Genomic DNA, 13,837 nt, shown 5'->3' with positions numbered 1-13,837 from the left:
AAGCACAAGACTCATAATCTCAGAGATGCCTCCAGGGTCCAAGTTCGAGTCCCATCAGTGCCAGTGAAAATTTTTAAATATGATGTAACGTTGAAATCAAGTAATCTAAAGTTTTCAAGTAAAATCAGCAAACATATACCTCAGGAATACTTTAGGAATTCATTGTGCTATCTTGAGTACGTTATTAATCTAAAATACTTGTTATTTGAGATAAGAAACATACTTTCTTCCTTTAAAAAACTTATTTACTTGTTTTGTTTAAAAAAATATTTTATTTTTTTAAAGAAATTATTTATTATTATTAAAATTACAATATTTGGATTTAAGAAGACTTTAAATTAAAATCTAAAATTTTTTAAATTAAATATTAAAAGATATTGAAATAAGTATTTCTTTACTTTATATTAAAAATTTGTTACTTTTAACAAAAATTTTGTAATGTATACATAATTCTTTATAATGTATACATATTTTATTTAAATATATTTAATATTATATTGAAATAAATATTTAATTAAACGTATTGAAACAAATTGTTTTTCTAATTCAAATAATATTTTTTTAAAATCATTATATTTTTCTTTCAGTGTACCTAAATGTTTCAGATAAAATGACCATAAGGGAATAGATGGCCCATAAATATTTTATGTTCAAGTTTCTGTATCTATTATTTTATAAATTAATAAAAAAACATAATTTAACATATTTATTTTAATATAAGATATTTAATACATATTATTTGTGAAAAATATAATGCACATATAAAATAGAAACTTCTATTATTCATATAAAATAAAAACTTAAATTCTAAATAATTTTATTACAATTCTAAATAATTTTATTACAAAAATTAAATTCTAAATGCAATCTTTTGATCAAAATATATTGATTTAATAACTTAAGATTTAATTACTGTGATATTGAAAGTAATTTTTGAAACATAATGACTTTCGTTCTATAAATGTTCAAATATTTAGAATGAGAATGGGCTATCTTATCCAAAATGTGAGTAAAAGACGGTCATAGTATTTATAATAGTATTTATAAACAAATAATGAAAACGGAAATAAAAATACATTATGTTATATTACAACTTACATATCTAATTCACATATCTAACGTTGATTGCGGTAGCTGAACTGTAATTTATTCGACGTTATAGTAAGTTTTAGTGGACACATGAGAAATTTTATAGGCAATCGAAAATAAAAATATAGCATAATATTCATAATCTTGCTATTTCGAAAAATGTACACACATACACTATGATAAGTATCGATTATCTTTGTGACTGATTACATAAACGCAATGTTTTGTAATTATTAGAGAAATTATAGTCTATGGCCATTTTTCTGGTATGGCCATAATACCTAAGTTTACCCTATGACGAAAGCAATCGTAGAAATCATCTTTTCTCTGATTTGGAAAATTCTTCTTCATGCGGTTTATTCTCAGACTTTGTCTTCTCGGATTCTCATTTGTTCCGATCACTGCAGCATCACTTAGTCTATTCCTATTTCGAATTTCTCTAATGTTCTGTGATTTCTAAAAACTTAAACTGTGTAGCAAAAATAAAAAAATAGTATTGTACTACAGTACAATACTAGTTGTTATGAATTACAATTCATAACAACTTTAAAAATATTTTATACTCTTGATGTACACTATAAAAGTTCAAGTTCTCGAATGCCAGCGAACAGATCTTTTTGTCATTTTCAGTAATTTATTTTTCACAACGAACATATAATAAAATACGTCAAATATTATATGTACAATTCGATGAAAAATATGTCATCATTTTATTTCTTAAATGACTATTTGAAATCCACCGATTTAAATGTTCTAATTTAGATAACAAATTAATAATTAATAACCTCAGATTTGAATAAATATTCTTGAGAGTGTAGGTTACGTAAATTTCATAATTTCAAGTCGATTATATTAGGTCCGCCATTTTCAATTCTCTAATTTAGACAATGAGTTCGTAATTAGCAACCTAAAAAATCTTTATATAATGTATAATATTAATTATATTATTATCTCTAATTATAATATTATATTAATTAGAGAGAAAGCACTTCATACAATGAAGTTATATATTTCATTTTATTGTTTATTGTCTGCTAAAGATGCGTAAAGATAGAACATCACTGTCTGGAGAACGAGTTTACGTGTTCTAACACTTTGTGTATCCCTATGGAGAAGCATTGCGATGGTCACATGAACTGTTATGATCATTCGGACGAATACGATTGTGGTAAGTGAAATTAATCCTTTGCGGCATGATAGGGGTAGCTCAGCGACCCACTTTTTTCTCTTAGTTTGTTATTATTTTATTTACGAATTTCTTGACATTAACCCTCCAGTAAGATAATTTTTTTGAAAAATCCTTTAAAAAAATATATATAAGTACGACGGTAATGAAGCCAAAGGAACAGAATAAAAGGAACGGACGCAGCTTACACTGGGAAAAGCATATTGAAAAACACTTGCCCGCGGAAATTGTGGGATGCGCAAAAAAGAGCCAAATTTACAGCCCGCGTAAATCACGAGTTAAGCAGCTGGAGGGTTAATTGCCGTTTTTTTTATTTTCATAGAGTTTCTGATACATATACAAGTGGTTTGTTTATTTCAGTTGTACCGTTGAACAGATGCAATAAGTTAGAGTAAGAAAAAATATACTTGTCTTACTTCAACTTATTGCCTCAGTTCAGTAGTGCAGTTAAAAAAACAAACCAAAATGTAAGTAAAAGTAAGCAACCGTAAGTTTTTATTTGCATAATTACTATAAGTAAACAAATAGTCAAAATAGTCAAATAGTCAAGGTAATTAGGCACTTATTTAGGATACCATAAAGTATTTTTCAGAATTTTTAAGATTTTTTCTCTACATTGTTTTTTATTATAAATTTATAATTTAAAAAAAAAGGAAAAATCAATATTTTCTATTATAAATCTAAATAAATAGTTTGAATATCTCTTATAATATGTCGTGGGAATTTTTTGAGTCACTAAATCTTACTCTTAATAAAAACCAAAATTTTTAAATTTTTTAAAATTTAAGGTGGTATAAACTCGTATAGATTTTAAAATTTCGATTTTCTTTTGATTTGTAATCAGCGACTAGGAAAATCCCTAGGTACAAAGTTTAAAAAAAATCGATCTTAAATTTCAAAAATTCTATGACAAAAAGTTTAAAGACTAGAACAAGGAGAGAAGTTGTCTAAATCAGCTATTTTAATATGTATGATTTGACAACAGATAATACAATTTTATATACTATTATATTATACTACTATACTACTATACTACTATACTATAAATAATATTTCTCTCTCTTTATATAAGTTATACTTCTCTCTCGATTTATTTTCATACTTCGGTTCTTCAGCTTTTCCGAAGAAAAGTGAAATCACAAAAAAAGTGAAAACAAAAAATCTGTTTAAAAAGTGAAAGTAGCAAGTTTTGATATGAGAAACTTTATATCAAAAAATTTTCTCATTGTTATATGTAAAATTTTATTAATCATATAATTGCATAATTATTCTCATAAAATAATTGCATACATAATACTGTATTACTAAATAATTATATAATTCCGATAAAACGTTGTAACATTAAAAAACCGAATAAATTGTAATATCATATGATTATATTTTAAATATCATAAAGTGTTGCAAACTGGTCGCGTCTATTCGCGTGCGACTCGTTTCACATTAAAATATTCTATATATTGTATCAGTTCTATAACCTATAATTTTCTTTATATCAGCTTTTCTATTATTTGCTATTATAAAAGCTTCAGTTTATTGGTTTTTATATTGCTTTAATCGCATATTTTATGTACAAAACTGATGTGTAATTATAAGTTGTAACAATCCAATATTTTATCTGATCGGACAAGAAAAAATGATATAAATATACAGGGTGTCCCGCGTAAGACGTACGAAAAGAAAAATATAAGTAGAACAGATAAAAATTAACAAAAATTATATAGGCCATTTTTCAAACAACTACGTAAAATTTCGAGATATTAATTAAAATAGTTGGGCATATCAGTGCGCGGCGACACGGCAGGCGGGACATACGACTCGCCGCGGCCGGTGAAGAAAATGGACGATTGCTCGCGGGCCTATCTTATAGGCCACAGAGGTGGGCCGTTTGACATACTGAAATGAGTAGCTCCGTGTGTGCGTCCGTGTACATGTGCGTTCTTCCATTTTCTTCACCGGCTGCGACGAGCCGTATGTCCCGCCTGCCGCGTCGCCGCGCTCTGATATGCCCAACTATTTTAATTAATATCTCGGAATTTTACGTAGTTGTTTGAAAAATGATCTATACAATTTTTGTTCATTTTTATGTGTTCTATTTATATTTTTCTTTTTGTACGTCTTACGCGGGATACCCTGTTTATAACAAACTCCACTCTTATAATTTTAATACACGTGGATCATATTTAAATGTGCGCTTAGTTATATTACTAGACAGTGTTTAATATTTAATTTCTATTCAGAATTTACCGAATCTTTCATCTCGTCACTGTGTAATTTTTTTCGTCTAGTCATTAGATAAAACAGCGTTGAGTAAACCATATGTAGCTAATATAAAACGTTCACTACCGATTATACTAATCTAGCAGGTAAAGTGGCCGACTCAAGAGCCAGAGGTCTTAAGTTCAAATCGGAAGATAAAATGAATTTTTTCAATAAAATAGAAATAATACGTAATGAAGAAGAATTATAAGAAATCAAACTTCATTGGATCACTTTTTTCTAAAGAGAGAGAGAGAGAGAGAGAGAGAGAGAGAGAGAGAGAGAGAGAGAGAGAGAGAGAATAGATAAAAAATCTAATTAAAAAATTTATCTAGTTACTAGACATTCGATACAGAAATTCTGAGATAAGAAAACTGTCTAAAGATTATAAGGTATTCCCTGATATAGAGAAAAAGAGAAATCATCGAAGAGAAATAATTTTTTTGTTTTTGCTACCTAGTCACTATTTAGTACAGGCTATATAGTTACAAGTTATTTTTTGCTACCTAGTCACTATTTAGTACAGGCTATATAGTTACAAGTTATTTTTTTGTATCTAGCTACTGGCTAATTTTTCTGGTATACCCACTAGGAGAAGTGAGCGTTACATTCCTAGCTAGTATCTAACTAGTACTACTAGCTAGTAGCGATGTAAGACACAACTTTTCTGGGTTATTACTAGACAATCACTACATTTAATTTTTGCTCGGATGAACGGCGCTAGGCCTCGAGCTACTTCAACGGCTCGAGCATTTCTCCCTTTTTCACGCAATTTTCGACAATTAATTTCTCGAAAACTATTGTGAATAGGATAAACTCGGATAAGATGGCCATATTTTTTTTAAATGCAAAAAAAATACATTTTTTATTGTTATTTCTTAATAGCACTTAGCACATTATTTCACTGAAGCCTGCATTATATAATACCATCAAAGTTAACAGGAAAATACTTCAGTGAAATTATTTATTATAAAAATATTAAAATATGAGCATTAGCCATCTTACCTAAATGTTTAAGACAAGATGGCCATAAGGAATAGTTGACCCATACATATTTTATGTTCAAGATTCTGCACCTATTATTTAATAAAATAATGAAAAAAAAACATAATTTGACATATTCATTTTAGTATAAGATATTTAATATATATTATTTATGAAAAAAATATAATATATATATATATATAAAACAGAAACCTCTATTACAAAACTTAAATTTTAAATCCAATTTTTGATCAAAACATATTGCACATAAGATTTAATTACTGTAATATTGAAAGTAATTTTTGAAATATAATGACTTTTGTTTTATAAATGTTAGAATGATAGTGGGTCATCTTACCCAAAATGTGAGTGAAAGACTATTATAATAGTACTTATAAACAAATAGTGAAAACGAAAATAAAAATGCATGTTATATTACAATTTACATACATAGAGAAATTATAGCCTTTGACCATTTTTCTGGTATGGCCATTATATCCGAGTTTACTCTATCGTAAAACAGCACGGGACTTTCTTGCTCACTTCAATCTACGTTCTCGCAAAGTTTGATCATGATAGTCCGGGATATCTATACCCTGTATATCTGTGCTTATCTTTAACGTAGATATACATGTAATTTTTAAATTTGTAATTTTAAACATTCTGTTATTAGCAGTTTTAAATAAGCAGTTTTAAAATGAAGATATTTTTTATTATTATCTCTTTTTTTCAATTACTAAATTTTCTTCACAATAAATATATACTTTTTCACTAATTTTTTAACTTGTAAAATTGTATTTTATTAATTTTTGTAAAGTATATGATTTTCCTAACTTTTCTGGCAATTGGTAATAGAATATGATTTGACTGGACCTCTATATTTGTAGTACATTTTAATATAAAATTTTCTCCGTGTAATGATGTATCTTTTCCTCTAATGTGAACTTGCAGGTTGCGTTCCAATATTCATTACTAATATTGAAACTCTATAATATACGTGACACAAACTATAGATCTTTAGTATTGAATATCGGAACGCGGTCGTTATCATTGAACTTTATTGAATTTATCAATGAAATTGTTTTATTTATAAGTTCATGCTAGACGAAAAGATACATGATTGATTTCATGTTTGAATTGAATCGATTTATTGCGCACGTAATATGTGTCCATTCTGATTGGTGCAGTCTATACGGAAATCTTTATAATATTTCATCTGCGAAAATCTTTTCTTTCTTGCTAATTAATTTTATATTTAAATTACACGTTTGCGATGTGAATCGCGGATATCATAAACGCAGATTAATATAAAGCTATAAGGAAATGTATGTGAAATTGTAAATACAGCTTGATATGTATATCTAATGGTTGATCATGTATTTTCTTCTCTAGTAAATTCGTGAATTGATGATAAGCATTATAGATATATGCTGCTTATTGCAACCTATATATTGCAAATAGATAAACTGGCATCGCTTGTGGGCGTGCATATATCTGAAGCTGAATCGCTTGGCGATGCAAATGCGGCTTGATGGATAAACTTGCTTCGCTTGTGTGCGTACGTCTGACTGATCTGAATTTGAAAAATCTTGGTGAAAATAAAAGGATTTTTTTGCGGGCGAGATTTCGAGATTTCCGTATTGCTTGCACCAATCTTAATTGAATTTATTGTAAATTACGCACGCGCTAAATATTATTTAAAGAAACTATTATCACAGATTTTCGATCATAGTTTTCGTGCTTCAGATATTTGACTCGGAAGATCAATCGACTCAGAAATTCCAGATAAGCTACACGATCACATTTTTTTATTTGATATGTATTCGGAGTGGTGCCGCAACCGCGGCGTTTGATATTGTAGTATAACTTTACAGCGATAAGAGTACATAATATTCATTGTTTCTTAGGAAGAGAGGAAAAATTAATATTTCACGAGATGATAAAATTGATTTCTCCAAATTTTACTAATCCTAAATTATTCTTCAATCCTTACTTCTATGATTTCAATCTTTATACAAATTAAACTATATTTATATTTAATTAAACGTATAATCATTATGAACTTTTAAGTATCAACCGTGCGTAATTATTCATTTGAGCTTATAACAAGAACTACTTGCTATATTTAATATGGACATACCGAGCACCTCAAGGTATGCGGATACAAAATACATGAGGCGAGCAGAATGTGATGCTATCGCACAGTACTACACGTTCTTTTTCAGTCTGCAATCTGGAGACACATTTTCAGTGCGGTAACGAGACTTCCTGCCTTCCGTTGGAGAGGAGATGCGACGGAAAGATAGATTGCTGGGACGCAACAGACGAAATTAATTGCACGTTAGGTGAGTATTCTAACATATTTCTATCGCAATAACGGTAGAATAACATGTCTGTGCTATCCGATATATCCAGTACACAAATATTATATTGCGATAACATAACGCAGGAATATCTTCTTAAAATATTTATATAAAGCTTTAAAAAAAATCTGCTGTAAAAAATTTATATAAAGCTGTAAAAAATTTATATAAAGCTGTAAAAATGTAAAAAATTAAAGAAAATCTGTTATCTTACATTGTCGAATAATAACACATTATGTACGATGTCCTACATGTGTTGAATATTTTTTGAATCGTATAGTGCATAATGGAATTCTCCCGACGATTTTTGAAATAAAAATATAATCTATGTATAATGGCCTGGTTTATATCGTGCACTTGATATCAGATACTATATTCGTATCAAATTCGTATTAAATATTTAATATGCACAATGTAAACACTGACGGATCAATAGGTACGGTACGAGCGTACCAAGTAAGAGTACCGTACTAAACTAATACGCGTATCAAATGATACAAATAACAATGTAAACGTATGAAACGAATATTGAAGGAAACCTAGTTAAAATCGGTATTATCGGTAACCGTTGATTTCTCTTAAATTATATTATAGTAAAATGTCTTGTAAAAAAGGTTATAAGTTAGAGAGAAGAAGAAACAAGAACATTTTTAAAATTACGCATTCTGACTGTCGAACAAAGCTATCTTAAGCAAATTGCAATTCCAAATACCACCACTAGGAGGCAATCGACATAAATTAAATGCGTATTTTTCTTTTAGTACGTTCGATGTAAACACATCTGTATTAAAGCATTGGTGCACATCAAATTTAATACGTGTACTAACGTTTTGACGATGTAAACCAGGCCAATAATATTATTTCTAACGTCAGTCTTCTCGATAATGTAGTATAGTTAGCTTTTATATATTAAGGGAATGCTGAAGATGATGACGAATTTGAACAATGTTGATAACGCAAAAATGATCGTTACTAACATAATCATGCTATCCTTTTCGTGTTGTACATATAGAGCTTAAATGAGGGAACGTAAATGAATGTTAGTTTGTTTTACCATAGTCAGCAGAGAACCTAATCACGCATGTGTAGAAATCTTTCTGTAAATTTTTTTGATATTCTTGAGCTTCTGAATTTAGATGCGAAAATACAACAATACTTTAAAATTTTTCTGTCTGGATTATTCATATTTTTGGCATGTAGAAGTTACAGAAACTCTTCCTAGCAAACACAACATTTCACGTAATATATATGTTAGTTGTAATATCCTACTTAACAATGTAAATGTTATATAACACGTATGTTAAATAACAGTTACTTTGTTGATTAGGAAATTATAACTAACATGTACGTTACATGTAGCATTGTGTTTGTTAGGTTGGGTTAGGCAAATATTATGTTAACTAACAGCTTGAGATTTTACATTTAAAATTTTTGTTTAAAAAGAAAACAGAAAAATTTTTGAAGAACATTGCTGTATCTTCACATCTAAATTCAGAAGCTCAGAAATATCGGAAAAGTTTGCAAAAAGATTTCTACATATGCGTGGTTAGGTTTTCTGTTGAATATGGTAAAACAACCCTTATAGAAATATCATACTAAGAATCATTGATAATTACTTATTATCCAGTATTTTTAATACTGAAAATAAGTAATTATCAATGATTCTTAGTATGATATTTCTATAAGGGAAAGTAACACACATTTACATAAGTTCTATATGTACTAGAAACACGAAAAGAATAGCATGATTATGTTAGTGATAATCGTCTCTGTGTTATCGACATAGTTCGAGTTTGTCATCAATTTTAGTATCCCCTTAAGGATAATTTCCCTTTACATTAAAATTTTCAATTAAAATCAGTAGATGTAATCATTAAGATTTTAGTATTTTTTGAAGGTCAATGCATAAAAATTCTTAATTTCCAATCAATTGAATTATTACCATTTTTTTATCAAATAAATTATCATAATTGTTCTTAATATATTTCTCGATAATTTGTTATTTTGCAAACAAGATAATCGTAAGTTAGTCATCGTAAGGAAATAAATTTATTTATATTAATTTTCAAGAATTATTTATGAAGATATTCTTAACATTTTACAATTTTTCAAACGCGTTACCTAAGCATGTCTTATATCCGCAATTAACATTTTTGCCTGCAAGATAGTACTGTGTGCAGAAAAATAAAAATAATTATATATTTTACATAAAGTTATAAATAAATTTAGAAATTATTCGTAGTTTTGCTTGTAGTTACAGTAACTAATATTAATATTCAGATATAAAGTATACGGAGTATTTATTCATCAAGTTTCATAGTGTTCGAATATTTATATATGTTCGAATATTTATACATGTATCTCTGTAGATATATTCCTTCATATAAATCCTCATATTCTTTTCTGTTTCCTTCGTAGGTCGTAATTTCGATTGGTGTAAGTATATATTTGTATTTGCGTTGCATGATATGCATGTCTGTGTTTGTTTCCGATACTGCGTTATTAATAACACACGAATATGTATACAGGGTGAGTTTTTTAACTTGAGACTGCAAAATATCTGGAAAAATAAGCATTGTACGAAAAAAATGTTCCAAATAAACCCTCAATATTTTCGAGGGGCAATACTATTCCGTAAAAGTTAGCCGCCTCCCGCCCCTCCCCGGGGGTGGGATAAACAGTAACTTTAAAATGTTAAATAGGAACCTCAACTTTTTATTACAGATTCAGATTCTATGTCTAAAAACACAAATTTTTTCTGAAACATTTTTTTCGAATCCTATGACGCTGCATTTGATGAAAATTGGTTAACCTTCGTTTTCTTCAAGGGAAATCACCGTTTAATATTTGAGGCTTTCGCGGTGTCCATAAATATTATATTTGATTTCTCTATGTTTTACATGGGAATTTCCATGTTTTATTGCATAATGATGCTACATTAAGAAGAAAAGTAAGTCTTTTGTCTGAAACATCCCAGAGAACATTAAAACATCTTAAAGACGTCTAAAAGACGCCTAAAAAATTTGTGAACATCCTATTAATTTAACAAAAAGATGTCTTAAAGACGTCTTTAAGGCGTCTAATGTCGTCTTAAAGGACTAATTATTGGTCCTTGATTTAAACTTCGTAAAAAGAAAATTTGGTCACTCAACGAATTACCCTTACAGAAATATCATACTAAGAAATACTGAAAAATTATTAGAGTGATTAAGTATTACCAGTAATTCAGTAATTTTTTGGCCAGTATTTAATTTCTGGTGAATATTGATAATAAAATCTGTTAAATATTGATAGTAATCAAATACTGAGAATTATTGTGCAAAGATGAAAAATGAGAAAATCATAATATTTAAAAAAATATATTTATATATTTCATAGAGATCAACCTTCCAAAGGTTGATTCTCCGCGTACGATAATTGAAAAAAAAATTTTGATACGTTTAACATACTGGACAATGTTATCCTCCCACAATCATATTAATATTAAAAAGTAATATTAGTATTTTGTGGCACTAAGACATCCGTGCTTGCTCCTTATATGCCGTTTCAAATCTTACTGTTAGTTTTTTTTTTAGTGTACATTACCAATTTAAATTTCGATTTTCTTATTTCTTCATTAATTTAATAAATAATTATATTTTTTTTCATGCGTAATATTTATAGAAATATTTACAAAATATTATTACAAATTAATTTTTTGTTCACATATTGTACAATATATAAAATATTGTATAAAATATTCAGATATTTAGCTTATATTTTAATAATATTTTGAATAAAGGTTTTCATCTCTCTCTTTTCTTCTCTCTTTTTATGTATATATAAAAAAATATTTATAAAATATTTATATAATATTAAAAAAAAATAATTTGAAATAAATATTTATAAACATTTATCATTAATATTTATAAATATTTACCATTAATATTGTGTGCTGTCTGGGTTAATACTTTAAATTTTGACAGTACTTTACGTAAGTATTTCATCACTTAGCAAAGTATTACATATTAGTTTTTAAATATTGTTAATACTATATGTAAGTATTTTATCACTGAACGAAGTATTGTATGTCAATATTTAAATATTGAAATCACTCATAAAGTAGTATTTATAACACTAAATATTGAAATACTTGAGCACTAAAAGCTGTATTTGAATCACAGAATATTACTAAACACATTTTTAATACTAAAAATAAATAATTAATCAATGATTTTCAGTATAATATTTCTGTAAGGGTAATTCTGGAAATATTGAAATCTTGTACAAAAAATAATTTTTGATATGATGTATCTTCAACTTGTAATTTTTTATTATGATGTATCTTCAACTCACACGTTAGTTTATGTTGATTTTAAATAAAATTTAGGTCTTTTAATTGATTTCTCACTATTTTTACACCAGAAAATTTACTCAGTACTAATTGGACGCGAACTCGAGAACTGCATATACTTTCAGGTTTCTAGTGAATCACTTTAGCTGCTGCGCTACTTCTTCAACTGATACTAAATGTTTCTTATTGTTCCCATATGCAACCAAAGCAGTAATTTTTATTTTTTTATAATATTATTTAATACAACTACAAAAATAAATTATTTAGTCCAAATATTTTATATAATAAAAGAAAAGTCAGAGATATTTTGTCGACATTTGACCTCTTCTCGTGCCATGGATAGATTGTTAAAAGAATTTTGTGATATCATAATCTTTTTTTAAAAATAATATTTCATGCTTGTTTTTTGCAATTTAATGTTAAATAATTAGCCGCATTTTCATGGAAATAACAACTGAAAACATTCAATACGGTCAGAATAAATTTATAGCGTCCTAATGAACAGTTTTTCGACGATAAGTCTTTCACAGAACGCCAATTTGTGAAATCTTTTCCACAAGAAGAATTCTACCGAAATTTCACTATAACCCGTTACCGCGCTTCGTTTTTCGGCGAGCCACCCTTATAGAAATATCATACTAAGAATCATTGATAATTACTTATTTTCAGTATTAAAAATACTAGATAATAAGTAATTATCAATGATTCTTAGTATGATATTTCTATAAAGGTAGTTCAACAAATTCGATTAATATGGAGATCTTTACCTCAAGAATATGCCATAAAATTAGTTGAAAGTATGCCTCTGAGATGCCAGGCAATTATTTATAATGAAAGCGACTGGACAAGTTATTAATAATAAAACATCACAATTCTCATCAAGTAATATGTGTATTTTATTCCAAATTATTTCAACAAATTATTTATTAAGTTTTGCCGTATACGCTCTTATCAAACAGACTGTACATCTATGGTCCCCTCCCAGCATAAGATTAGAAACCACGAGATTAATTATTATGTAATATTTAATTAAAACCACGAGATTAATTATTATGTAATATTTAATTAAAAATGTTTCTTTATTAATAAAAACAGGTAGGTATTAATAAAAAAAAAAAGGTATCATGTTTTACACTTATTTTGTCTTCCAAACATACTATTGCAACTTTTATATTCTATACATGATTTGTTGTAGCTCAAACAATAAATGCAATAACTATTTATTTTTATTTTTTAGTCATCAACAATTTATCTAATTGTTTAAATAAGACTATAAGATCTCAAACGATGTAGAAAGGAAAAAGAAAAGTCCTCCATAACGATTTTTGTGGAAAACACGTTTTAAAAACCATATTGATAACGTAGACAACTTAATATAAGGGTATTCCAATGTTTAACGACCATGGGTTCTCGTTATTCGATCGAACTCAAACTTGATAAGAATTATTTTTTTGTTATATGGAAACTTTTTGGAGGGTGCCGCGGGAAAAATTTGAAAAAAAAATTTTAACCAAAAGTAAATAAGGACAACCCTAATATATATACATACATGATTATATATATATAAATATATATATATATATATATATATATATATATATATATATGTATGTATATATATATATA

The 13,837-nt window shown here is 27.6% G+C and overlaps 1 protein-coding gene across 3 annotated transcripts in view; it reads left to right on the top strand.

The window, feature by feature from the left end:
- LOC116847065 overlaps positions 1-13,837 on the top strand; it is a 122,599-nt gene that overhangs the window by 94,832 nt on the left and 13,930 nt on the right. For 2 of the 3 annotated variants that reach the window (XR_004378667.1, XM_032821695.1), the window contains exons 6-8: positions 2,130-2,257; positions 7,741-7,860; positions 10,297-10,314. Coding sequence is in view for 2 of the 3 variants with exons in the window: in XM_032821695.1 (XP_032677586.1) it covers positions 2,130-2,257; positions 7,741-7,860; positions 10,297-10,314 (266 nt within the window). In the remaining variant the exon portion in view is untranslated. The remainder of the gene's footprint in view (positions 1-2,129; positions 2,258-7,740; positions 7,861-10,296; positions 10,315-13,837) is intronic. The other variant, XM_032821817.1, reaches the window with a different exon arrangement.

The sequence above is a fragment of the Odontomachus brunneus genome, unplaced genomic scaffold, assembly GCF_010583005.1.
Source record: "Odontomachus brunneus isolate Ranch 3 - 2012 unplaced genomic scaffold, Obru_v1 Obru_scaffold_001, whole genome shotgun sequence".
NCBI classification, from domain to species: domain Eukaryota; kingdom Metazoa; phylum Arthropoda; class Insecta; order Hymenoptera; family Formicidae; genus Odontomachus; species Odontomachus brunneus.
This window is presented reverse-complemented; position numbering and strand designations above follow the sequence as displayed.